Source organism: Neopelma chrysocephalum, unplaced genomic scaffold (genome assembly GCF_003984885.1).
Source record: "Neopelma chrysocephalum unplaced genomic scaffold, ASM398488v2 Primary Assembly neopelma1_97027, whole genome shotgun sequence".
Classification (NCBI taxonomy): Eukaryota; Metazoa; Chordata; class Aves; order Passeriformes; family Pipridae; genus Neopelma; species Neopelma chrysocephalum.
In genome coordinates, this window is record NW_020925669.1 from 3,308,405 (window position 1) to 3,336,349 (window position 27,945).

The 27,945-nt window shown below is 51.7% G+C and overlaps 1 protein-coding gene across 1 annotated transcript; it reads right to left on the reverse strand.

Moving 5' to 3' along the window:
* Positions 1–27,608, reverse strand: NOL6 (nucleolar protein 6). The gene is made up of 26 exons (XM_027671080.1): positions 27,603–27,608; positions 27,285–27,488; positions 25,792–25,908; positions 25,343–25,522; positions 24,892–25,060; positions 24,042–24,176; positions 23,734–23,897; positions 23,133–23,253; positions 22,730–22,788; positions 22,465–22,566; positions 21,818–21,933; positions 21,237–21,414; positions 20,728–20,850; positions 20,443–20,591; positions 19,621–19,696; positions 17,860–18,000; positions 17,446–17,563; positions 17,075–17,229; positions 16,676–16,839; positions 16,103–16,255; positions 14,839–14,936; positions 13,758–13,882; positions 13,525–13,614; positions 11,243–11,440; positions 3,510–3,611; positions 1–2,264 (listed from the first exon to the last, which is right to left on the reverse strand). Exons 1-26 carry the CDS (start codon positions 27,606–27,608, stop codon positions 2,115–2,117), a joined length of 3,393 nt encoding a protein of 1,130 aa, XP_027526881.1. The 3' UTR covers positions 1–2,114.
* Positions 27,609–27,945: the final 337 nt, after the last annotated feature.

The window sequence follows — 27,945 nt, forward strand, 5'->3', positions numbered from 1 at the left end:
TATTTTACCCAAGGTTGGAGGAGAAGTTTTATGTCTTTTTAAAGGCAAAAAGGAAAAAGAGTAGCAATGCAACATCCAACAGTGTAAAAGAAGCAGATTAAAGCAGAGGTGCTGCAGGGCTATGCCTACAAAGCACAACCTTCACAGACCCCACTGTGGGAGCTGGGGTGGGGAGGACAGGGCAAAGGGGATTACAGCAGAGACTGTCTCTCTATAAATATTCCCAGGCAGAGAATAAGCCAGTGAGGGGATCCAAGCATCCCATGACAGCACTGGGGAAAGGACCTTCCAGCCTGCCTGGTGAGGCAGAAGGCTGGAGATCAGCTCCCTTGTGAGCTAATGCAAGCTCGAGCACATGCCTCTGCCCTAGGGAAAAGCAGACACATCAGTGAAGAGAATGTTCTGGACCAAAACATAAGGCAGGGGGAAAAGCAAGGGCAGGATGGGACATGGAGGGAACAGGCAAACCTCTGGCACAAGGAACCAGTGCAGCAACTCAAAATGTTGTCCAACAGTTGTGTTGGCAAATTCACAGAATCCAAATGTCAAACTGCATGTTCAGAGTGAAGGCAAATGGACACGAGAAGCAAGAATGATCCAACTACTGAGGAAAATTACAGCCATTGCTGAAGGCTGACTGGGCAATTCCAACATCTAGAGAATGATAAAGCAGAACAAAGAGAAGATTAAAAATTAATCCCTAATTAGCTGCTTCTGAAACCTGTCGAAATCACTGCCTGCATCATTTGCTAATGGACCTGTCAACAGGTTCCTAGGCTGCAGGGGTCACAGCAGAAGCAGAATGTGCTACTTTATTCTCAGGTTTGAGATCTGTTTTGCCCACTAAGAGCTTTTGATGTTTTCAGTTTAGGTGTACTCATAAAGCTCTTGCAAGCAAAGGATGGGCAATGGATTTTGTCTGCAGCCTGCCTCAGCCACAAGCACAGGGAAGAGGGGAAAATGTTCCTTGTAATTTTAATATAGCAAATATATCCCAAAACCAGGGAGGCTGCACACATGTCTGTGCCCCGTAGGACACACTGTGCCTCCAAACACCAATCAATGGGCACTAAGTAGATAGCACCAGCCCAGGGCCCCATCTCTGCCACAGCCCACTTTCAAACGCTTCAGAGAAAACATCTGAAAAACAAGTTGCAAATCTCCTCCACAAAGCATTGGACCCTCTGCCAACAGCTGAAGAGGCCAGTAGGTCTTGAGGCGACACGTTTAACATCTCATCCGAAACGCCCCTTACCAAACAACAATGGCCTAGCTATCAGGCTACCTGTACATCCCCCTGCTTTTCCAAGCCTGATCTGTTTTTGGTGTCTGCAGTATCTGCTGTCATGAAGTCTGTTTTCTTTACTCCACATCTGATTCACCTGCACTTTGCTGTTGGAACACCTGTGCTGCCTTCACCAGAGGAGGGGATGGGGAAAGTCCATTTGCTCTCTTCCCTCATCAGAAGTCCCAGTGATCATTTCACATGAGAGATATAACCCAACATCTCTGCTCACCGTAGGGTCACCTAGAGGAGGCTGCCCAGGACCATGTCCAGTTGGGTTTTGAGTATCTCCAAGTACAGAGACTCTACCACCTCCCTGGGGAACCTGTGCTGATGTTCGAACACCATCACAGTAAAGAAAAAGCGTTTTAATTAGAATTTCTCACTGTGGCTCAGTAGAAAGGAATAACCTGGTCATTATGGAACAACTGTGTTTCTTTGGTTTTGCTAACCACTACAATAACAGCATCTGCAGTAAATTTCCTACCAAACTAGGAAACTGCCTTCCCACTGCACACCTCAGCCATATTTTCAGACCTTGACATTTTCATGTGAACATAGCTTAGATTCCTACAATGAAACAGGGACACTTTCAAAAACTTTATCCCATCTTCATATCTTCTTCAAAATAAAAAGGTATTTATATTCTTGAAAACAATAACAGGTCCCACTGCTTTTTGTGAACAAGGCATATAAAGATAAATACAGTTAAAACAGTTCTGGGATTTAGAAAGCTAAAAGCCTTGTCCAGGACTGATTTACGAAAAGGAACAGTCCCAGAGTGAACAAACTGCTTCAGAACAGGCCATTCTGACACCTCTCAGTGGTCTTAGATAGTCCATTTCTCTGTACGAGCTTCCACACTTTTGACCAGGCCTTCTCCCAAAACCTCAAAGTCCTCCAGAATTGCTTCCACGTTGGGAACACAGACCAGCTCGTTGTTCACGGTTGTCACCTTCCTTCCTTTCATGTTGGAGACCTGTGGGACACACATAAATATTGCAGAAATGGGAGCACCTGCTCAGAGTTGCTTTGCAACCTCTGCCAGCCCCAAATAAGAGAATTCCTCTCTTGCCTTGTCACATCCAAACCCTGCTAGTCCACTGCACCCAATTCCCCAAGTTTCACTTCCCAACACCATCAGTGCTCATTATTAGAACTACCAAAGTGCAAGAGTGACCCTTCCATCCCTTTTTAGGGCTTACCCTGGAGTCACAGTCCAAAGACTGCATGGACTGAGGAACCAAAGTAATCGCCAGGGGCATGGAGGAGATGGGAAGAGTGTGCAGATGCATGGCAGAGCCTGTGTAAGCAGAGCACACGGGGTGTGCAAAAGGGGCCACAGCATAACGCTGAGTAAGAGTTGCCTGGGCTCTGCTTTGCTCTTTGGTGGGTGTCAAGACTGAGTGGAAAGAGATCTTTGGGTCCACCAGAGGGAGAAGCAAAACCCTCATGGTTTAATTAAGCCACACTCAGCTCAGTGCAAGCATCTCCTCTGTTTCACCACTGTGAATAACTAAGTTTCACAACAGCAGCCTGGCTCAATGGCCAATGCCCTCTGGCCGTGAAGAGAGGGGAGATAAATCACCCACAGATTGACAGCAGAGGAGCCTGGGCTGCCAACTCTGAGCCATGAGTAACCGGTTTCTTTGCGTCTTTCCTTCATAGAAAGCAGCATGAATCACTCCAGCACGCCTCACATCTGGCTTAGCCACCCTCTAGAGTTTGCCAACCCACACAGTGTAGCTGGAAAACAGTTGTGTGCATCGATAGACTTTGAGCAGTAGGGACCTAGGCTTGCCATTCCAGCCCAGCTTCTTGTGGGTGGGGTATTTCTGGGTAAGATGCCCAAAGCCACGAGAATGGGAGAGCCTACTGCACACACCAAACGTCTTTGGCAAATGATGCATCACCCATCTTCCAGGAAGGGAGCAGGAAACAGCACCCAGGACAGAGAGCTCCATTCTGACCCATGACTGTGGTGCTGGGGCTTGTCCATGTCCCCTTCTCAGATCTGCTGATGACTGAGGGCACTGTGGACACAGCCCTGTCTTGGTTTCACCCATTCTAAGAAGGGACAGAACTGTGAGCTCCATTTCTCAAAGGGCTTTGGGGCTGATGAGACTTGGACAAAGCAATTACAATGCAGAAAAAAAAAAAAAGCCTTTAAAACTTTCAGGGCATAAAGGTAATATGAAGCTTAAAGTAGAGCAAAAAAACTCACCTTAAAAGGCTGAGGCTGAAAGCTCAAAGGTTTCCACAAAACTGCAATCACTTCTCCACCATGCTTGTCATAGAAGAACATGGCAAGATCGCTGAAGGCATCCTGGGTAGAAAACAAGCACAGGTTGTGCCAGACATCCCAGAGTCAGAGCCCATCCCTGATTCAGTCTCCTTACATAGGAAGACACAGTAGTTCCACACAAGCCAGGACCAAAACTGAAACTCTTTCAGTGGATTCCCAACAAGGAAAGAAACTGGCAGCCCATGGACAAGTCCTAGGTGCCTCCTGCTGCCTCTTTTCCCCCAGTCCTGATGGATACAGTTCACTACCTCCAAATTTTGCATGCAGATCTCACCACTGCCTCTTGCTGTCTCAGAGGACAGAAACCTGATCCACCACACCTCCCACAGGCCAGCAAGAGCACCCAGAAATCAGCATTCAGCTTTAGGACAGTGGCGCCCTTAGTGATATCCCACTGGATGTCCCTCACCATGGTCTTCCATCAGCTTGACTTGGCAGTACCGAGCCCTCCTGGTGTCCAACAACTATGTCCAAGATTTCACAGTGCATCAGACAGAAAGAGGGAGGCCCTGCCAGCAGGCAATCCTGCCAGAATACATTCCACTACATGGCAGCAAAGACAGACCCCAGGCAAGGACCTTTCACCTTGAGTTCTGCAGTCTGCAACCAAAGTACCAAAACTCCTTCTTCTCCCAGATAAACCCCCCATGAGCTGGCAGCACACAGCATCCGAAAAGGAAACATAACAGTAGAAATTTTAAGTAACATAGTTCTGGGAGGTGCAAAGAGACGAAAAGTTCAATGGAGGCACTGCAGGAATCTGTCCTCCTTGCCCCAGTGTTTCAGCAGTGGTGTCAGTAAGCATCTCCTTTGGTGGTGTTGGGCAGCAGAGATCAAAAAGAGATCTCACACAAAGAGATGACTAAAGCCAAGTCTGCCTTCCCTGAAGTCCACACAAGCTGGATTCCCAGAGCTGCAAGGAGGCAGAAGAGCATCACACCAAAAGGAAACAACGCTGCATGCAAGCAACTTTTCAAACCCAAAAGTCTGGCCCTACAGCTCATCACTCAACATGTTGATACCTAGAGATATGGACCTTGAGTGCAGCTGAGCCAGACAGCCAAGCAGCTGCTCCCTGACAATGACACTGGTTCCTCCTCCATTCCCTTGGTTTCCCTGCTTTTACAAAGAGAAGTCTTGCTGGCTTCACTGTATCCTGAGGTTTTCATGAGGATGTGCATGAAAAAAAAAATCAACACCAAAGGCAAGCTTGGAAGAGGTCTTCTATGGACATACCAGGACTGCAGCAGGAAAAAAAGGCGGACTGGGTTGGTGTTACCAGTGATCCTAAAGAGTGAGGTGACACTTTAAGAATACAGTCCTGATGAGCAAGGAGCAGTGGTGGTGCCTGCAACCTTCAGAGACAGATTTGAGTTTGGACTGCTGCTGCCCTCACGAACAGAGGGCAACACAATTAGGTCATCAAGCTGGAAAGATCCTGAGAACTGCCAGCTCATCTCATTCCATGGGTTCTTCACAGGGGCAAGGCTGGTCAAGGCATTATTTCACCAAACTGGCTAGAAAAACCACTGTCTAAAAATACATTGAGAAAGAGGCAACCCACCTTGGCATTTCTAGGCTGAGAGCACAGGTTTAGCTCAGAGCCCAGTCAACAAGGAAGACTCCTCGTTTAGCCAAAGGGCAAGCAGCAGGAGGCAGGGAAGGCCCAAGGAAGGGCAATAAAGCTTCAGGCACGCTGACCGCCAGTGTGCAACTTCCTGAACCAAAGGGGAGCAGAGCATGTGAGAACCTGAAAAGGCCCAGCAACTCTGCAGGGCGAGGTCTCAAATGCCACACGGTGCTCCTTACAAGAAAGGTATTTTTTTACAAGACACATCTTGCTGGACAGAAGCCAGGAGCATTTGCAGGAAAGAAAGCCTTCCAGGCTCAGATCATTTCCCAGTAAAACCACTGTTTGGCCTGACACCCAGCACCGTTTTTTCCCAGATGCCTGGGAGCAGAGGGCAGATGTGAAAAGGATGGCACCTCATTCAAAATCCCAGCACTTGTGCTGCTCCCAGCATCATCCATGTCATAGTGCCCCGAGCCAGCCCACCGAGCTGTGGAGATGAACACTCAGCTCTTGGGAAATTGCAACATTAAAAGGGTCTGGTGAATTAGTCACTGCACTTCTGTTCATACAGAGGCTTGGGGAGCAAACAGTTCACTCCACTTTCCACATCCCATGTTCCATGCCCAGTGCCACTGGGCTTGTCTGAGCCTGCAAACACCTTCTTCAAGGGAAAGTTTCAAAAAAACGGAGAAAAGGCAATGAGTGCGTTTGAACCCTTGCTCCCTTCTCAAGCTGCTGTATCTTTGGTTGCAATTCAGCTTTCAATGCCCAGGGAAAACCCTCTTGCCATCAGCAACAACTACTGGTTCCCATCTCACAGAGACATCAGGGACCTGCAAGCTCAGGGCTTCAATTTGGAGGAGCCTCATTGTCCAGGAAAGGGGTATATGGCATCTGAAAGAAGATTAGATCAAGCTCTGTAAGGAACCATCTTTGTTGTAGGAATGAAAAGGATGGAGAAAAGTAGTGAGTAGAACAATACCCTGCTCTAAAATGGGATTACCAGATTAAGCAGCTCCATCTGAATTGTGGATTTTGCAATAAGCTAAGTGCTCATCACTAGTTAACTACCTACATTGTTGTATAGGGGTAGTTTGGGGTTTTTTTTATCTTACCATTCATCCACTCATTTTTTCACTGCTTCTACCAACAGATCAGGCTCATTGCATCACAGCTCCTGTAGAGCCTTTTAGGGAGGTCTCTGCACTCATAATGTGTCCTACAGTAGCTTTTCCTGGTTCGACAGCAGCTCAGATAGCAAATACATCAATCAACATTTGTTCAGTGCTCAGAGCATTTCAAGTGCTCTTAGCAAGGAATCTACCAGTAAAAAAACCCTATTAAAAATACTTATTTCCAGCAAACAACTACATTTGTGGTTAAAACTTTCAGGTCTTTGTCATCCTACAGCGACCTGCCCTGACGTTCAACCTTATGTGACACAGACAGAACCTTCCACCACACCCCAACAGAGCAGGGAGCACTGTCAACCCTGGGCACTATGCTAAGGGTCACACAGTTGCTCTACAGCTCTAAGAGCAGGTGATTTCCTGCCACCTCTGCCCCTCCAGGGTCACAAATCCACACAGGAAGGTTTCCCCCCTACTGTGAGAGCCCACAGAGTCTTTTCAGTTCATCTCTGCCAGTCTGGAGTCGCCACAGGAGGAGTCAGCCCTGCCAGTCAAAAGAGGAAGGAAGCAGATTGCCCTGAAAAGATTTCACCAGTTCCAGCTACATCCCATAACCACAGCTTACATATTGTAAGAGACAGAGAATCATTAATTCCTTCCTAACATGCAGTAGCAAGATACACATTCCTACACCATGGGAGGAAGAAAGGAAAGGGCTGTAAGTCTTCCTGATAGGTCTTGTCTGAAGGTGAAAGAAATGCAAAACATTGCTCTAAAGGGAAGGATGTTTACAGTAAAGCAGGAAATATTTTCCTGCTCATTCACTCAGAAAAGATCTCACATATACAAGATGGGCAGCTCCGCTGCCACAAACTCTTCCTCAGGCATATGCAGCCCAAGAAACCTAAATCTCAGTGAACCACAGCCCATCACATCAGTGACCTGGTGAGACCAAAGACCCAGTAAGAAATGTGAGGTCTGTTAACAGCCATAACACACACAGATGGACATGGCACAGGCAGCTTCATCCCATTTTCCCCACCATGAGCAAACAGCTCTGAGAGGTGACCAGAGCCTTTGGGTTTTGTGAGCTCCTGAATGGATGCAGACAGGCATGGCAAGCATATCCACAAGTCCTGTGTCCTCTGGGGTGTCTCTTGAGTCCAGAGGACACCCAAGCCACTCTGGAGCAAAAGCTGCACTGGCCAAGCCTTCCACACCACGTTCCCAGCAAATATCTGGGGATTCTGCAGCTCAAAAACCATGACACAGACGAGCAGTCATGATGGAGATTCAATGGGAGCCACATTTGAGACACTTAACTTAGCCTTGCTGGGGAATCCCCACCAGGAACCAACCCAGAGTTGTTTGACCAAGTGCTCTGGACTGTAAGTGGCAGGAGGCTGGTGATGGGCTGAAGCTCCAGGGAGGCCCTCTCTGTGGGATGTCTGGCACCTGCTTTCCCTCAAGAGCGTCTGTCTGCAAAGCCTTCTTATCTGGACAGACTCACAGAACAGGCCTTTTCTATCAGATCTGTCCTGGAACTGAAGAATTTGCTGCCTGAATCCCACAGCCAGCCTTTCATCTCTACCCCGAGCCTCCCAGGCACCAGAGCAACTCAATCAGGCCAGTTCCTGCAGCACATCTCCTTGGAGCAGGAAAAATTAAAGCAGTCAGGACTCAACACCTACTCTCCTTTATTTTCTCCTCTGATTAGGCTCCTTGGAGAAGGCATGCAGCAGTCCTTCAGCTCCAGAGCATTCCTGCCTTGCTAACTCCTTTGACTTGAGAAGAACAGGGACAAACAGGCTGGACAGGAGAGAAGTGGATCTCCTGGTTACTGGTCTAAGGACGCTGGGGAAGAAGCTATTCCCTGCCCCTCTCAACTCAATCAGCATGCTAAGGCATTTAATCCCTATTTCATGTGGAAAGCTCAGTAAAGGGCAATGTTTCCTCACAGAACACAAAATCCCACAGCATCTGTGTGACAGATGTCTCCCTTCATTGCTGTAAACCCACCAGGGCTGCACAGTCAGCCATGGCTACAGCCCTGTTGCTCAGTTCTGTGGTTTGTGCTATTTAAGAGAGAGCAAATTATTCTGAGTCAAAGCCAGTCAGTGCTGCGTCCAACTGCCTTCTCATCCAAAATCTCTCAAGGATTCACTGCTGTCACCACACTCCTTTTTGGCACCAACTTCTTGCTGCGTTTGGATCATCCCCAGGGATCCCAGCCTGCAGGACAAGGAGGAGCAGCAAAAGCCAGGGAAGGAGAAATACTCGAGGAATGGAGAGGCTACCAAGCAGAGCCAAAGTCGATGAAAAGGTCTTGCCTTTAAGGAACAACATCAGTACACTGAGACACAAAGCCAGATGATTTTTGATGGACAGAGCAGCTTCTACTGACATCACCAGCTTGTTGGTAGCCCTGCAGTGCAAAACCAGCTTTCGAGGCTTTCCAGCCCAAGTGGATGTGGCCGAGTTATCTGACAGCACATGCAGCACCACCTCTGTGATTATTCCAGGAGAAGAAACACCTGTTCGCCTGGAAAAATAGATATTCATCAGCCCCTTCAGGTCCGCCCACCGCTGATCTGGATGCTGTGAATTACAAGGGAACTGGTATTGCAAGATACCTCCAATATGATGGCCACAAGGGAACAAAGCCATATCTATCTAAGAGCCTTCAAGACATGGAAAATCCCCCCAGACAGGGATGCTGGGGCAGATTTCGGGCTCTCTACCCCATAGCTCACTCCTGAGAGAAAGCTGTGACCAGTTTCTGCTCTGTTCCCTCCTAAGCACCCTCAGCTCAAAGAACAAGAGACACCAAATGAATAAACATTGCTTCTAACAAGGCAATATGATCTTTGCTCATATCCTTGTTTCTTCATTGGATGTTGGCATATTGGATTTAGGACCAGCTGTAATTTCTAACCCAGTCAAACTCTATTCCACATTGATTATTACCTGTATTAGAAAAAACAGGCAGTAAAAATTCAGTCACTATTGACTGGACCAAGTAAGTCATAACTGCCTACAGGATAATGAAAGCTGCTTTCCAGGGAAGTCTCTTCTATACCTTTCAGTTCCAGAGCCATTTACTGACACCAACTTGTCTAGAAGCATAAAACCATCCTATAAACTTCAACACACCCCTATGAGTTTCCTAATTGACTGCCTCATCTACAGCCAGACCTGATGCAAGCAGTTAACAGTCTCCTCAAAGGGCCTGCTCTCCCAACAGCCTCCAGCTGTGATTTCCTTCAACCAGGCAGTCATCCTTCTGCCAAGTTCCCATAACGATTGCTTAGCCCTGACCCCTTCAGAGACACAGAGGCTCCAGCCCCACGTATACAGGCATCACCAGCACCTTGGCAGCTATTGAAAGGCTCTGTTCTGCTCTAGAACCCACTTCCAGTACCATGTGGAGAAGGATTTCAGGCTTAAGAAACTGCATTTCCTACCCACATCTACACCCCTTGGCTGAGGTTTCATGGTAGAAGGTCAAACCCTCATCGTTTATGGAATAAAAGAGGGAGGCTGGTCTTGATGTATTGACTCCTCAGATCAAGACACCAGGAAAGAAAGTGAAATAGCAAACAGTTCCAAATCTGCTTCCCGCTCCCTTTTAAATCTCTTGTGCAGGATGCTTCTCCGCCTCCTTCTGCCATATCCCGGACCCCAAGAAATCCCCCAGTGCTCTCTACAAACTGTCTGCAGGACCTCCAGGTCCACCTTCCTTCTCAAAAGCAGGAGAGCACTGGACATCTCCTCACCCCAATGTCCTTCCAGCCAAAGCAGCAGTGCTACTTGCAGGGACATTGTAGGACAATTCTGAGGTCTTTCTCAATTTCAAGAGGTCTTTCATGCATCCCTGTCTCTCACTTCCTCACCATCCAAGACTGTCCAAACCTGCTGTGGGTGACAGGAGGACTGAGGTTGCACCTTGCTAGACCTGGCAGCTCTACTGAAGCCACAGCAGATTCCTGTGGGCACAGGTTATCATGCAGTGCAGCTGGCACCGAGTTTGGGAGGTAACAGGGCTGTGCCCAGCATGAGGAAACCTTCAAAGACACCCTTGCAAGCTTTCCTTGCCCACCTCCTAAGCTTACCTGGTTAAGGTGAAAGGGGAGCTTGAACTGAAAGAGCCCAGAATCTTGCAGCCCAAAACTGGAGTTTCAATTCAGGCAACATTCACAATGGTGGCCAAGCACTGGGACAGGGAGGTGGGAAATCTCTATCCCTGGAGACAGTGGTCATTCAACAGGACTGGGTTCAGTGCAGCCTGTGAAAGCTGGCTCTGCCCTGAGTGGGGAACAGGGCCAGAGACCTCCACAGCACCTTTCCTGCCAAAGCCAGCCTATGATTCCTACACTGACAGTTCTGACACTGCCCACAGACTTCTGTGAGTAAGGGATGATAGCACTTAAAAATCAATGCAGGCTTTGATAAGAGCCCCACCTCTCTGCACACTAACGTTTACTACATCTGAAGCTGGGAAGGGCCAAAGCTGCAGATGCTGCACATCCGCTGGCCTAACAGCAGGAAGCCTACTGGTATCACGTCATGGCTACCTGCACATTTCCCCAGAAAATATGTGGGCTACTGCCCATCATGCACACCAGTTGGTGCAAGAAGCTATGAAAAGTCAATTAACTGACTGGAGACAGATGGCTGCACAAAGATATCTTTGTGCTGAAATACAATATTCTTCAGCAAAAGTTCCGGGTGCTTTGTATCTGAGCTCACTCTCACAACAGGAGCACTCCCATTTCCATGGAAAGGGTGGTGCATTCAACAGGTCTTCCGCTGAGGAAGCCATGACCATCCCACACAAAATACCTGAAGGTGTCACCAACCACGTCCTGCAGCGGCAGGCAAGCTGAACGCCAGAAGGCAGCTTCCCCCAGGCAGGTACCACCTGTGCCTCCCCCACTGGCCCTGCTTACTCTCAGCTCCCGGAGGTAGCACTGCACAGGGTCATAATCCACCACAGGAAAGAGGATATTCACGGCAGTGCTGTTCTTCACCACACCACGGGAAAAGGATTTTGGTGGCCGGTCCACGTTCTCCAGATGCCGAGGAATCTGTTTTGGATTCAGGTGAATTAGGACATCGTAGAAGTCCAAAGGAGGGCGGAAGACCATCTGCAAGGAGAAACGAACAGTGCCACTCAATGTAGGACACAGGTGAGCAGGAGAGATGAGAGAGGTTTCCCAAGTCCTTGCCTGCATTTTATGCCCTTCTCCTTAGAAAGCAGTAAACCAAAGACATAACTTCTGTGAGATTAATGTTAGAAGTTTGCCAGAGACCCCAGGAAGCCCACCTGAGGACATGGCACTGTGTTGGGCAGCTGAGAGAGGGACAGACAGGTGAGCTGAAACAGGTAACTCCGCTGCACATGGCAGAGTCGCAGAATGAGGAGGGGAGTCAAGAAGCCAACAGGAGCCAAACAACACCCAGGGGACATGAGGAGCTGTGTAATAAAGGGATGGTCCCATCTGTCCAACACCATTTGCCCCAGAGGGCAGCAGCATCTTTCATCAAGCAGACAGAGGGTGAGAGCAAGCCCCATTAATGGAGGGGAGCAATCCCAGACACATAAATATTTGGACAGGCAGGATCTAGCTGTGGATACAGCTGTATTAAAATGGAAAAAACTTAAAACTATGTGTACACTGTTGTGGAACAAATGATACAGAGACATGAACAGAGGCGTGGGACACTGCTCAACTTGGCACTGGCAGAAAACCCACTGCTCAGAGCTGGTTTAAAGCCAGGCTGGGGAGAACACACATGAAGAATATCAGTGACCAGCACTGACTCTCAGGTCTAGTCCACACAGTCCCCCTTTCCCACCCAGGTGACAAAGTCCATGGCTTACTGCATTGTCCCCTGGGAGCAAAGAAACAGCTCATAAACCCATGTCTGCATCTGCATGAGAGTGGGCACGTCCCCATCTGACCCAAAAGCAAAGACAGGAAGCCAACTTGGAGCATCCTCTTAAGTACACGGGTAAAGGAATCAATTCCAAAACTAGAAAGGCTTTTCTCTCCTCCCTCTCCCAAGCTTTGCTTACAAATAGATTACTAGCTCTGGAAACAACATCTTATGTTTATCCCTAAGGAACATCACAGGCATGGGAGGACACTGGCATGGACCAGATGGATAGCCTGGGAATGGGAACAGTTTCCACAGCAGCAGCCAAGAGGAAGGGAGACAGGAGGAGGCCCAAGGAGGCCAAGTCAAGGTGTTGGAAGGCTGCTATGGACAGGTGACAGCTCATTTCAGAAGCTCACCATTCCAAGCTCACAGTGCACCTCTTGATTTTCAGTTTTGGGTCGGCATTGTGACTGCAGCACACTGGACACATCTCATTCCTTCATAGCCCTGTAATACACTCCTACTGCCTGAAGTAGAGTCACACTTAATACTTTCAGTGGAAAATGCAGCAGAACTGAAAGTAGTGTCAGTAAATCCTTTTTATATTGCATAAGCAGAAAAAAATCCACTGTATGTGCTGTTTTTTGATTTTGGTTTGTTTTTTTCCTAATGTCATATTTAACCACTGTTTGGCTTTTTTAGTTCTTTGAGCTTCAATTGCCTGGGTCACTAATTGGTACACCAACAAGTTACCCTTCAAAACACATGTATCTCCTTTGAAAGGGCAAATAAATATGTCTACATCTCTCAGGTCCATTTCAGTAATGGATGTTTCAACACACTTAAAAAATAAAATCACTGAGAAACTGAAAAGGGTTAAACTACTTATGGCCTTGCTCCTCCACTCAAACCAAAATAACATCTTCCTGAAGTGCCTGTTGGTGTCCTGCCAAAACCTCCAACACCCTGAGCCTGGCTGGACTCAAGCACACAAGCCAGATTTGCCAACTACACCAAGAGTCTTCCACAGGAACCATTCGATCCGGCCATGAACACGACTGATCTGGCACAGGAACATCGTGGGTTTGCTCATGTCCCAAGAAAACCAGAGAATACAAAATAATTGTGTCCTAGTCACCCCAAGTTGCTATGCAGAGCTGGGTCCCCCAGAAGCAGGGTGGCAAAGCAGGGCACCAGGCTCCATCCTCCCATCCTTGAGGCTTTTCATCCCAGGGCAACCGCACAGCCACAGCCTGAATCCTCCCTACACATCCCAGTGATCACCACCAAAGACCAGGATGCTTTGCCAGAGCCCAGAAACCCTTGTGCTTGTGCCCCAGGGGATTACCTTCACATCCTGGCTGTTGAGTGGGTCCATGAGCTGCTCCTCCAGGGCACGGAGAGACTCCGAGGCGAGCACGACAAGGCGCTGCAGGATCTGGGGAGGGAAGAAAGCCAGAGGGTGAAACTCGGCAGTCCTGGATGTAGCAGGGGCTCTGCCCACTCACAGGGCTGCCAGAGCTGGCTCCAGCACCAGGAGCAGGGAACTGCCCACAGGGCTGGACAAAGGGCCCCACTCACCTGCGCCGAGGGTCGGTCCTGGGTCCACATGGAGCTCCACTGGTCCTTGGGGGTGGCGATGAACATGACAGGGAGGCGAGAGCGAGCAGCCACAAACTTGTTCTTGATCTCTGTGCAGTCAGTGTCTGGAGAGGGCAGGCAGGGGGGTGAGATGCTCTGCCCCATCCACAGCCCTCCGGTTTCCTTGCCCATCTACTGCAGCCCAGAGAAGGGCAGTACAACAGGCTTTATCCTCTCCCACCCTCTGATCCCACAGTCCATGTGCAACCAGAGCTCCTTCACCTCGGGCTTGCTCCACTCTCACATTTCCCTTGGCACCTGCCTGTGGGAAGTTCTGGAGCCAGGAGGCAGCTCTAGATGGATCTGAGCTCTAAACCCACGCTGGTGCACTCAGACATGGCAGGTACTGGGACTGACACAGGCTGGCAACTCATGTTGTAAGCTAATGACAGAGTTTGTACCCAAACTCCAAGGGTTCTATCTTTTGGTTTTTATTTCCCCTCAAGCAGAGGAAAAAATAGTTCTTTAGTTCACTGAAAAAAAAGCTGGAGAGTGCTTTGGAAAGTATCAGTTTTCAAAACCCAAATCTTTCCCAAGCAGCCTTACCTTTTTTTATAAATCAGCTTTAAAAGCCGTGTGTAGCTATCTCCCCCACCCCATAACTATGCAGAGCCAAGAAAATCTCATGGTCTCTGCTGGCTCCTGGGGAAAAATGGCATGTATCCAAAAGATGATCAACAGACAAAACACATGAGGGCAGGAAAACAGGGCTTCAAAGACAACACGACATCCAAAAGCACCCAGGCTTGCCACAGATTTCAATAAGACCAGAAGCAAAAGAGCATCATCACTGAGACCCACTTCTTCAAAGGCAGGCAAGGGAAAAAGAAACCCCACACCACAACCAAACCCAGCCTGTAGCCAAGTTGAGCATGACAGGACAGGAGTAAGAGTGGAAAATCTCCTTGCCCGCAGAAGAAGCTGTGATGCCTCCCTGTATCCAAGATCCCTGGAGCCAGGCACTGACTAAGGAGGGCTCAAGACCCTCATGTTGCAGCTCTCCTACCTCTTGCCTGCTCACCTGTTAGGCCAGTGTTTATGTTGACAATCAGAGGGTTGTTTTTCCAGTCAAAGGTTGCCAGCAAGTTGAGGAAGCGCAGGAACCCCACCTGGGGAGAGCTGCAGGCAAAACAAAACAGTTCAACACTGGCATTTGCTCTCCTGGTAGCAAGAACGGCTGTGCTTGGGGGTACTGAATGCCTAGCCCATATGCAGCCCAAGAAGTGATGTCTATGGTGGGAAAGAGAAGTCCAGGACAAGTTTGAGACACTTTCCCTTCTCCAAATCCCCAGGGAAAGCCTTTCCGCATTGTTCCTCTCTCCCCAAGGAAAACAAACAAGCAGAAAGTAAAACACTGCCTCCAGGTTGCCCCATCTCCTGATGCCCTCCCCATCCAGACTCCTGAGTCTGGAACAAGAAGGAGGTGGAGAAAGGGCTGCTCCCATCTCTGGTGCAGGTCTGAACACCAGCCAAGTTCCCACTGTGCCTTCCCCCAACAACACAACACGTGCATGAAGCCAGGCAGCTGGGAAGATGGGGCTCCTGCTATTTTAGGAGACAGGAAAGCATTCTAGGCATCAGACTGTTACTCCTGCTACTTTGGGAAAGGAAACTGGACCTGGAGTGCAGGGCAGAATAACCTTTTGACTCCGTACAGAACAAAAACATTTCCTTTAACTTCATTTCACTTCCTCTGGACCCCCTAACATCTATCTGCCAGGGGCCAGCAAGCAATTAGCTTATTTACCAACACACTGCTCCACTGAGCTTTCAGTAGCTGACCCCTCGTCCTTCCCTTGGAAGTCTTCTCCAGGAGGAAGGGAGGCTGGAGCCACCAGCGCCACCATAACATCCTTCCTGGGGAACTCGGGAGCCCCAACATGCTGGTAGCCACAACTCAGCCCCCACCCTGCTTCCCCTGCCATCACCCCCAGAACGAGAGGCCTCACCAGTCCTCCAGAAGGCACAAGACACCCTGCAGTTGTGGCACCAGCACCAAGAGGACACAAGGACACTCACTCCCATCCCTTCCTGCTTCCCCCCTTTTTCCACAGTCCAAAGGGCAGGGGAAGCCACAGTCCTGCAATGCCAAGCATCTCCATCTCCTCTGGCAGCCATTCCCAACAGGGCTTGGGACGGCGTTTTGGCAGCACAGGGGCCTCATGCTCCCTGATGTGAACCCTCCCAACACCTCCTGCTGTGGCAGCATCCCATCCTTCTCCCATCTCAGGTAAGGAAAAAGGCACTAAATCCCCATCATGCCAGCCTGGGTTCCTCATCCTCACCTGGGTGGTGTGAAAGGGGCTGGGTGGAGGAAGAGAAACGCCACGAGAAGGTCCACACACTCCTCAGAGATGTTGTCACTCAGGAGCTGGGCACTGACCCAGCGCTTGGCCAGCCGGGAGGTGCTGCCATAGACAGGGTGCTGCTGCTGGAGCCTGCAAGGAGGGAGAGAGGCCACTGCTCAACCCACACACCCCAGGACCCTTTGGCATTCGGCAAGGAAGAAGTGAGGGGTAAAAATATGCCAGGAACATGTACACAGCATCATAAGCACAGGGCACTTTCTCCAGGCATTGACGGGAACAAAGGGAAAATGCTGCCTCGTGCTCCTGTCTAACCATGCTGCTCTTCAATACTTGTCTCCCTGCACCAATGACCTCAGGGTGACAACTGGTGCCACTCACACCCACATTCATCCCTTCACCCTCCCAAAGAGCCTCCCACAAAGTGGGCTAAGGGCCGCTTCCCACAGCTCCTCTACCCACCAACACCCTCCAGCATCCAAGGGCACCTCCACGATGGCCTCCAGCCCCATCCCACATCCTGACCCCTCAGGCACCTTCTGCCTCACCTACCCATGCAGAGAGCTGGTTAGATAGGGCAAATGCAACGTCTCCCACTCCAGCTGACGAGACTCCTCTGTGTCCTGGTACTTCAACAACCCTTCCGGGGTGACCACTTCCTTCAGGATCAGGGGCTCCCGGTGGTAGGCTACTTGGAGACGGAAAACGTAGCCATCCTGAGATGGGACACAAGGTGAAGTCAGGCTTGGTGGTAGCATAAGCAGGCTGCTATGTGTTATGCTGCCCCTCAGGGATACAACAGCAGCATCCTGACATCAGTGCCATCTCAACACACTCTTTCCTAGGTCCACCATCCAAATCCTGGTTTTGTCCAGTGGGACCACTGCCACAGCCCCCCCACCTGCTTCCTCGGTAATATCAGGTCTGGGGAAGGTCCCGGTTGCCCCCTACCTTGTACACATCAGTGTGGGTGGCTGCAGGTCTGCAAAGGAACTGGTGCTGCTGCCAGAGGAGCTCAGCCAGCTGGAGGTGGAAAGCTGCCTTGATACGCTTAATGGCTTCCTTGTCCTGTGGCCACTGGCCACTGCCTTCCATGTGGCAGATGACTGGGGGCAAAGGGATAGCAGGAGGTCAGTGAGTCCCACACAGAAATCAGGTGTTGAATAGGGATGTCCAGAACTAGGGATTACAGCAGGAGAGCAGAAGCCAGGACTTTGCTCCTGCCTGCAGCACTCCATTGCAGCAATAACAGAGCCAGTATTGCTGCTTGCCTCCACTCCCCCCCACCAAGTCATCTCCCACTCACATCTCTCCCCACTTACTCTTCAAAGGGGTTATGTAGGCTGGGCAGGGCTTCTCTGTCGAAGGAAGCAGCAAGTGCTTGATTCTGATTAGGTTATGGAAGGAATAAATCGGCTTCATGGGAATGGGAGGGAAGACCTGAAAGAGAACAGCCACCCAGCAACTGAGAACAGGGAGCAGAAACCTCAGGGCAGCGTGCATCCCCTCACTCCAACCTCCCACCCCAGCAAAGCCCTCCAGCACAGAGGCTTTAGTCAGCTGTGCACAGCTGGCCCAATGGGCGGAACAGCAAAGAAGAGGCACCGCATTGCCCCAGGAGCTCTCAGGAGCCACAAAACCAGAGAGTGACTAATTCTGTGGGTCCTCCCCCACCCCAGGGCACACCCCCCACTCCCTGCAGACCCCCACGCCCAGCCACGGCCCAGGACACTCACATCCGTGTACCGGAGGGCTGGGTGGACACCCTGCACAGCCGTCACCGTCAGCGGCAGCTCCTTCAGGTTCCAGAGCTTGCGGCTCAGGTCGTCGTAGGAGCAGACGACACTGACCATGGCCTCCTCGCCCATCCCTGATGCCTGTGGACACACAGGGAGCCTCTGCACCCACTGCTCTCACTCCCACCCACCTCATCTCCCTCGTGGGAAGGAGCGGCATCGCAGCCACACTCTGAGGAGCCAGCACTGCCACCCCAGGGAGCAGCGGCTGCTGAGGGCACTCAGCAAAATCAGGAGGTAAGAGAGAGAGGGAAAACAAGAGCAAGGGTGCCTGTGGTTCCCCCAGCAGCCACAGGCATCCTAGAGGCTGTGTTTCCAGTGGCAAGCAAAACTATTTCTTTTGCAAGACACTAAGGCAGCACCAAGAGCTGTACTGCCAGCAATCACCTTAGGAAAGGAGACACCAAGAATGATCTGGGAATAAAGAGATCACATACTGGCAAGGTGAGAGCTCTGCTACTGTCTCCCCACCAGTTACCACGGTGCCAACAGACGCAGCAGTTAACAGAAAACTGCACCCACTACATCCTTACCCAAGGTGAAGCTCTGAAGCATGGCAAAAGCAAAGAGAGAAAATATCCAGAGCATCACAGGATGCCCTGGGGAGGGCAGATGAGAAGCGCTGAAAGGAAAATTGCTGCTGCTCTTGCTGCTTCCATCTCCCCAAAGCACACCAGAGGGGCCTGCACAGGGAGGAGACATCACTGACACCAAAGCACCAGCTCAGGTGCAGCCTGGGCTCTCCAGCAGAGCAGCAGCACCCTCTGCAGGGTGTGCCACGAACAACAAATCCCCTCCTGCCTGTGCAGGGCTTCAAGGGATTTCCTTCATCTGCTGGAAGGGACTTGCAACACATGGATCTCCCCACCTCATCACACAATAGGCTGTGAAAACCAGCATCTCATCCCAAATCTGACACGCCACTCTGCCCAGACCACAACTGGTCCCTGGCACAGCAGATTCTTTCCACAAAACTTGCTCCCCTTTGATCTTAAAAATGGGAAAGGAAACAATTTCTTTCTCCATCCAACGACAAGATAAAGAGCTTGTTTTATAAAAGTGACACCAACTAAGTGGTGTCAAAGTGTTCATGGCTCATCTCCAGGCTTTAATTTTACAACCTGGTGAACAGAAGTTGGGAGAGGGGCATTTCCCAGCCTCCAAAATGCATCTTTTCTGTCTGAAAGTGAAGCTTCTTTGTTTCAGCTGCACATTCAGCTGCAGCATGATCTAACACTTTGCTCCTTGACAGAAAGGATCCTTTTCCTGGGTTTCCCACCTGGACCTAAGGGATGAAGGCACAGAGTTGCCTGGCCCATGTCCTGAAGGATATAGGACCTTAAAGGTGCAGCCAGAAGAGCACTGTGGGACAGCGATATATCCTCAGACATGTGGACAGAGGGCAAACAAGCAGAAGGTAGGACAGTGGGAAGCTTGCAGGGAAAAATGAGGTGTGGGGGATGCCAAAGCAAGAGGATTTCACCAACTGTATCTCAGCTGCCATGAAAGACTTAGCAGATCCAAGGAGAGCACCATGCTCCTAACCAAAGCAGCCACAGGCAGGAATTTTCCTTAGGCTGGTTACATTCTCTTGGGAACCACCCAGCTGCCCTGGGGGCCCCCAAAATGACCTCCCTACAGCCTCCCCCTTACTGCCCTTCCTGGAGAAAGCCCCAGCCCCACTTGGGGGAGCAACCATACCTTTTGCCCAGTCCTGATCACAGATTCCAGCAGGGCTCCTGCGTAGCAGATAGAGGATTCGGGAATGTCCGCATGGCTATGTGGAACAAGACAACAGAGCATTAGAGCTACGACGTCAACCTATTCATCCTGACACTGTATGCTACACAGGCATGGGTCAGTCCGAGGATGAGAAATCCCTTTATAAAGGAAGGTCCTGGTGAGAAGCCCAATCTCTGTGCGTTCCTCCCATGCCCAAGTTATCCACCCAAAGCGGCCCAGCAACTTGTGCGGCTTCACAGGATTCAAAGCCAAAGCCATCAACCTGCAGCCTTTCCTCACAAGACCCATCCTCAAGTCAGGACAAAGAGGCACACCCCTTCATTCTCTGCAAGAGGGTCTCATTTTTGGCTGATGTTATAAACTACAGGGAGGCTTTCCAATGCCATAGGAAGACCCAACTTTGTGAACCACTAGAAAGGCTCAGAGGATTTCATGAAATGTCCTGCAAGGTTCAGCCAGCTTCTCTTCCAGCTCTGACAACCAGTGTTCCGTCATCCCACTTGCATGTAAGGGTAGGACCATGCAGCCTCCTTGCCTTTAGCGTGACCTTCAAGCAGAGGTAATGCCTGTCCACCCCACCTGCTCCTGGGAAGCAGCTCCCAGCATCAGGACAACTGAAACAACTTCCAGGTTTCACAAAGCCAAAATTACCCACAACATCCCCCACAGCACGAAGCTGACAATGGGGGTACCAGGGACATGACACAAGCCAGGAGAGCAGCAGTGACCCCCCCAGAGCTGCAGGTCCCCTGGCCTCAGCTGCTGCTCAGTGCAACTTACAGCTTCAGCAGGTGCTTGACGATCTGCTCAGGAATGAGGCGTTTCTGGCAGGCAGTGCTGGCCTCCCACACCACAGCCTCACAGATGCTGCCATCCTGGAACCGCCGCAGCTCTGACTTCTCTCCCCAGAAGGTCCGGAACTCCTGGGCCTGCGGGGAGACATTGACCAAGCCAGGCCAAGGACACAAGTCACTCCCATGACCATCAACCAGCCCCGCAGCCACGTGCAACAGTACAGCACCAGCTCTACTCCACCCAGTCTGGCACAAGCACGGCTCCCCTCACCTCGGGGTGATCAGCCTGTGGTCCCTTCTCCAGCGTGCTGACAGCAAACTCGGGAACAAACAGGAGCCCAAATGTCAGGGACCCAACATCCTTGTGTTTTGGGGGCTCAGCATCAATTGACCACTGTGGGAAAATGGGGAACATGAAGCAGGAGAGATGAGGTTGCTGGACCAGCAGGTACCAGGATATTGGGTTGTCAGATGAACCTCCTGCTACATGCTCCCAGGCACCTGGACAAGCACAGACAGGGAAAGCCTAACAGGTCTCCCTGATATAAAAAAAAGTTGTTTTCACCCTGCCACATTATTGGGCTAGGAATTTTGCCCAGATCAAGCCATCCAGCTGCACCCCACACCCTGGTGCAGAGCCCCAGGTCCTGTATTCCCCGCAAAAGGTACAGGCCTGTCTCCTTCCCCAGTGCACGAGGATCCCCTCCCTGGGCTGCCACAAGAGACACACAAGACTCCATGTGTTGCAAAGGATGCAATGTCACTGCCAAGCTGAATTACCTCAGGGATCTGGGGCAAGGAGTGAGCCACAAGCAGTGCTCTATTGGACAGACCACGTGACATCAGCGAAACAATGAAGGGCAGGGCCGCAGCCACGTAGTTCCCACCCCGATCCATCAGCTCATTCAGCAGCTGCATCTTCTTGCAGGTACCCTGCAGCTTGGACACATGCTTCAGGCTACAAAGAAGTGGAGAAGCTGGTCACCTACCTCTGTCACCACATCCTTTCTGAGACAGAGAGACATGTTAGAAGATAGATAAAGTGGGGAGCTGAGGGTCCTGGCCCAGGATGGGGGCTAAAAGAATGCCCTTTAGCATCTCAGGATGCACCACAGGTGATGCTGGTCCTTGGGACAGTCAACATTCCCAAAGGCTAAAGCACTGCCCCCCTTCCTGGGAGGCTATCTAGACAGTAAAAGCAGAACAGCCAAGTGCAAGAGGCACCAGTGTCTATCTCAGAGATTAGCAGGGCCACCTCCCACCAGGTAGGTTCAAACCTAACCCAGTCCAAAGCCAGAAACAGCCCACTCCTCTCTGAACAGGGTCTCTCAGCATCACCTCACCAGCACAGCAAGACTCACTGGAAGATGTGGTCAAAGGCTCTGACCATGGGCTTTGGAGTCATGAGCAGTGCCTGAAAGCCATCCACCATCCGGTCATCCAAAATTTCCATGGAGCACTTGGCTTCAAACTGGACCTAAGCAAGGAGACAAGACAGTGCAAGAGTATGAAGGGGAAAGGAAAAGTGAAGCAAATCCCTCCAGCAGTGATCACCATTGCTCCTCCATCAACCATGGCCACCCTGGTTCCATGGTCACCAGCACACCCTGATCCCAGACAGCCTCTGTCCTCAGCATGAAGCCAAGTGACCAAGAGCTCTCCCTGCTGACCAGACAGTCCTTTCCTGATACCCCTGACATCAAGGTGGTTTTTCCTCCTCCAAAAAAGTTACATCCGCTAAACAGCTGCTTGGCTTCACCCAAAGGCGCCCACAAAGAGGAAAACAACTTTCCTCCATCATTCAAGCAAGACAGATAAGGCAGCACTACATCTAAGTCTTAAAATTCACTTCCAAGCTTCAGAGCTGGAGATGTTAAAAGCTTCAAAAGCAACACTGAATCCCCTCCTCAGGTCCTCTGTCCTCCTCCAGGACATCTAACCACTCTCTGCCTGCTTCAGCTCACTCCTAAGACAGCATCTCAGGGTGCCACCACAACCCGCTCAGTACCTGGTGGTATTTGCTGGCAGTCATATCAGCACAGAGGTTCACCAGCCCAGAGGGATCCACAAAGACCACTTCAAATGCCTGGTGGAAGTCATCCAGGGCAGGCTAGAAGAGCAAAATGGTCCTTAGTGGTACAGCACAGCACAGACACCAAGACACCCCAACACTGCTGCTGCCTGACATCCCTGTGACAGGCATGTCCCTGCCCAAAGAGCACTGGCAGTACAGTCAGGCACAGGCAGGAGACCCTCCACAGAGGGTCACTTACCAGGGAGGGATCCGCATCCTTTGCTAGACTGATCCCTGTCACACTCAAGTCAGTGGTGGCTGTGGGCAGACAGGAAGGAACAAGTCACACCACCACCCACATCTCCCCCACTGGTGACAGTGGCACAGTTATGTGCCAGTACTTCCATGGTCTCAGAACATTAACAGTGCTACAATGCAATGCCAGAATCCGCCTTGTGATGGGACCTACCCACCCCTCTGCAAACTGTACCATCCCGCCCCAACCTGCTGACTTATTCCGTCCTGTCCATCCCACCCGCAGGGTCTCAGCATTAGAGAGAGAAAAGCCACAATTGCCTCTTCCCCCACTGTGTTCAGGCTTTGTGCAGAGACTCTGCTGACACCAGGCTTTCCTTGCTCAGAGAGGCCCCCTGGAAACTCACCCAGGAATTGCAGAGTGCTCCTCAACACCTGGTACCCACTCATCATCTTGACGATCTTGCGTTTTATCAGCAGGTAGGCAACCAGCATGGAGACCAAGAAGCCACTGAAGCACCCCAGGCCCTGTGAAAACAGAAGACTGAGTCAACAAGAGCTCAACAAGGCACCATGAGAGAGCCCAGAGGCCACCTACATCACAGCTTCTGGCCTCTGTCATCACCAGCGGAATAGGCCCTAAGCCCCAGCCCTGCCAGGAAGACATTGAGGCAAAGCACTGTACAATGAAAATATGGATCCCCTTACAGGAAGGCAACACCTCAAAGTTCTTGGGAAATGGGATGAATTACAAAAAAACCCCACAATCTAAAACCCCATTGTATTATTCCACAGATCTCAAAGAAGCACGATTGTCTGGTACCACAAACTCAATGCAACCCACAGGTTAGGATGGAGCTCTATGAAACCTAACACAGCTCAAAGCAGAGCCACAAGCCCACCACCCCATCCATCAGGACCAAACCACCACCTTTTCACCCTAGGAAGAAGAGCAGGGCAATGGCAAGTTAGCCAAGTAAGCAGAGCCCACCTTGGTACAGGACATACCTTGCTGAGCTGCCGCTGGTTGAGCCAAACTTTGAGGAGGGCCAGGCCATCCTTCATGCCTGGGAAGTCAGTGGCTGCATTAGACAAGAACTGCAGGTGGGAGAGCATCACTGTGTCACAGAGGATGGAGTTGTTGTAGTGGGGGGTCGGGGGCTCGGGGGCTCCTGTATGGGGAGATGACAGCACGTTGGACACAATCACGAACCTCCTGCTCGCACACAAGGGCTGCGGTGAACCCACCTGTAGGCACCGGGTGCAGTCTCTGCCTGAGGCAAACAGCCCCATTCTCCCCCAGCGCCGGGCCCTACCTTCTTTGGGGGTGCTCTGCTCCATGAACCAGGCGGTGCGGACGTTGTTCTTGCTGGGATGGAAGCGGCTGGGTTTGAAGAGACCCGCATCAGGACAGGCATGGAGTCGGACAGTGACCATCTTCTCATCCTTGCCTGTAAGCACCGGAGGGTAGGTTAGCAGGAGGAAGAGATGTCAGAGACTAACTTGAGAACACACTGAGCACCCCCAGCCTGGGGCAAGTAAAAAGCTCCTTCCGCAGCAGCGGAAATCATCTCCGAGCAGAGAGTGACCACATCCCAGGGCCAATAACCCTGAGGTCACACTGCTTCTGTCCAAATCCTATCTTCCTCCCCACTGGCCAGCTTGGTATTCCAGCATTCTCCTGCCTGCCCTGGTCTCCCCACGCCACATCTGTCCCACACCCTAACTCACTGTCTCCTGGGGGCTGTGGAAACATCCCATATCATCCCATCAGGGAAGAGCCAGGCTGCACACAGGTCCCTGGGGAAGGCGGGAGGATGGTGGGGAGCAGGGATGGGGAAGAAAGGACAGAGCTAGACATAGACATGTGTTTTGCAGGATCTACTTTTTTTACTCCTTGAAGTACCCACAGGGTGGGCCAGCCAGCAAAGCTGGGCAGCCCAGCCAAGATGCAGAGGGACTGGCAGGGGAAGAAGACCTTGAGGTCCAGGCGCTGGGTGAAGGGAGAAAACAATTGGGAACCATCCAAAATCTATCACCAATCATGACAGCAGCCCCAGAGTGATCCCCCTCCACAGGGCCTCTTATGTGGCATGAGACTACCACCCTCCACCCAACACCAGTACCCAACTCACACCCCCCACGAGAGCAAAGCTCAAGTGCTACCTTGAGGCCTGACGAGCAGGATGGGTTTCAGATGGTTGCTGTTCATGTAGGCAAACTTCACACTGCCAAAGAGCTTCTCCTTGGAGAAATGCTGGGCGATGTGGGACAGGTACAGAGCTCTCTTCCGGTGGTAGCGTTGATTCAGATTATCTTTGTCCTGGAATATTTCCTGGGAAGAGAAGGATGGGGCAATCCCACCTCACCTGCCTGCAGAGCCCAGTTCAGCCTGAGGCACCACACCACCCATACCTCTCCCTGGCCCCACAGGCCCCGAAAGAACAAGTGGTCAGACTGCACCCCCCAGCTCCTCGTGGAAGTCACCACACTGCACATCCAGATGCTGTAACCTCACTGAGGAATGGAGAGGGCAGGGCAGGGGTCATGGAGGACAGGAGGGGACAGGGCCCAGCCAGGCTCCAGGCCATTCAGGAGCTGGCACAGCCAGACTCACCCGGGGCATGATCACTGCCACATCCACATTGATCTCCGGCTTAACGCAGGTGCCCAGCAGGTAACTGCCCACCACCTTCAGCTCGGCTGGGGGCACAAAGTGAAACCTCCCCTTCACACTGAATGGCACCTGCAGGAACGGGACCTTCACATCCTTGGAAAGCCAGGCCTGGTCGGTGAGCTGGGAACAGACGGGACACATGGAATGCTCTAAGCACAACCAAGAGCAGATGCACAGGGACCGAGACCCCTCTCCCCACACAGCTGCAGGACACTGCACCCAGGGCTTATAGACAGTTTCTCCCTTTCCCCTCTAAGATAAAGCAAAGTATTATTTTTTCAGCCCCAAAGGGAGACAGTCCATGAGGATCTCTGCTTGCACAGCAACGGCAGAGCCTGCTCCATACAGGACAGGGGTCTTGCCACCTCCTCCATCCCTCTGGAACATACTTCAGTTTCTGTGGTCTCTGGGAGGGCGCTCAGCAGGCTGTTAATTTCATGGAGGAAGGTATCAATCTTCTTCTTCTTTGTCTCCTTCAATGTCACCTCCTTCAGAAGCTCTTCAATCTGTAGTGGGAAAGGGGACCCTCAAAGGCAGCTGCAACACTGGAATTGCTCCTGCCCTTTACCTTGTCCTCCAGCACCAACCATGATCCTGGTGCAGAGGGCAGCAGGTGAGCTGGGGAACACACCAAAACTTCTCCACAAACCCTGCCTGGAGCTGGCAGCTCGATCAGCTCCTGCCATCTTCTGTGAAGTGCTGGATTGCAATTAACTATCCCACCAAGGACCAGGCAAAAAAACCCGATGTAATTCACACAGGCACAGCTGTCAGGAAGGCTTCTTGTATGACAAGAGAATCAGTACGAAACAACCATGCAGGTTCTCACCACAAACTAGGCCCTAGAGATCCTGCCACCAACACCAGCAAGTAGCCAGGAGATCAAAGCTGTTCCTCATAGAAATCACCAATGTTACAACCATCTGAAGGATGGGATGCCATTCACAGGAAACTGGACAAGCTCAAGTGGGCCCATGGGAATCTCATGTGCTTCAAGGCCAAGTGCAAGGTGCTGCACCTGGGTCAAGGCAATCCCTGGTATCAATCCAGGCTGGGGAATGAACAGATCAAGAGCAGTCCTGCCAAGAAGGACTTGAGAGTGCTGGTGGATGAGAGGGCTACAAGAAAGCTGGAAAGAGACTTTTTACAAGAGCATGTAGAGATAGGACAAGGGGAAATGACTTTAAACTGAAAGAGAGTAGGTTTAGATTAAAAATTAGGAAAAAATTCTTCCCTGTGAGGCCCTGGCACAGGTTGCCCAGAGAAGGTGTGAATGCCGCATCCCTGGAAGTGTTCAAAGCCAGGCTGAGTGGGGCTCTGATCAACCTGGTCTAGTGGAAGGTGTCCCTGCCCATGGCAAGGTGTTGGAACAAGATGATCTTTAAGATCCCTTCAACCCAAACTCTTCTATGATTCTAAGATCTAGTCGACAATTGATCTCCCCCAGACACAGACGGCTTCCTCTCCCAGGACATAAAAAACATCGTCCTGTCCCATCCTGAAGCCGGTTAAAGACAGCAGCTGGGTACAGCTGACCATGTAACCTCCTCACCCCAGTAAGAAACAGACGATCGCAACAAGGGACGCAATGGTCCTGCTTTTACCGAACCGCAGCTCTGTGTCGGAGAAGCTCAGTTTTAACACCGTAAAAGAAGCACAGATCCTGGCGTGGGATGTTAACAGGAACTACAGTGGGAAAGCCTGTGCCCTCTGTGTCCGCCCCGTGCGCAGCTGCTGCAGAGCAGCGGCCGCCGCCCGGATTGAGCAGGCCAGGAGGGCTCAGGGGCCTCTTCCCCAGGCGGTTCCTGGGAAACTCCGGGTCCAGGGTTCCGGTGGAGTCCCCTCAGACAGGCAGAGCGCGGCCCCCCCCTCGCGGGCTGACCTGCAGGCGGAGCAGGCTGGAGTGGAACAGATCCTCCGTCTCCTTCAGCTGGCTCAGCTCCTCGCTGGTCGGCGGCTTGTAGAGCTCGGCGCGACTCAGCTTGGCCGGCTGAGGGTCCCCGGGTGCGGGGGCCGCCCGCTTCCCGCCCCGCGCCGGGGGCTGCGGGCCCTGCGCCGCCGCCTCTTCCGCCGCCTCCGGAGAGCCCTGTGGGGAGAACACAGCACATCACGGCTCCGCTCGGCCCCGCCGCCCGCTCCCCACTCCCCACTCCCCGCTCCCCGCTCCCCGCTCCCCCCTCCCGACCCCGCCGCCCCTCACCGCCATGGCCGCCGCCCACGTGGGGTCCCCGTCGCCACGTGCGGCGGCGCGCGCGCCCCGGCGTCCGCCGAGTCCCGCTCCCCATTGGCCCCGCGCGACGCCGCGAAGGCTTTCTATTGGCCGCACCGCCCGCGTGCCCGCCCCCTCGGCCCCGCCCATGGAGGGGGGCGGGTCTCCGCCCTTCGCTTCCGCCGCGGCGGCGGCGGGAGCGCTGAAATCGCCGAGTTTCGCTCCAAAATTGTGGCTCTCGCGGCGACGCGGAGGGGGTTCATCTTCAGGCGGGCGAGCGCGGAGCCGTCTTGTGGCACTTGGTGATTAATCATCCTGGCCGTGAGCTGCCGAA

Bases quoted from the DNA above. Each gene is read 5' to 3' on its own strand.
- NOL6 (XM_027671080.1), bottom strand. The intron at 23,898-24,041 runs GTAGGGCCCGGC...CTCCCCATACAG, and splicing joins GCAGAGCACCCCCAAAGAAG to GAGCCCCCGAGCCCCCGACC. The intron at 16,840-17,074 runs GTAGGGGGCAAC...GTCCCATCTCAG, and splicing joins CCCACACTGATGTGTACAAG to GATGGCTACGTTTTCCGTCT.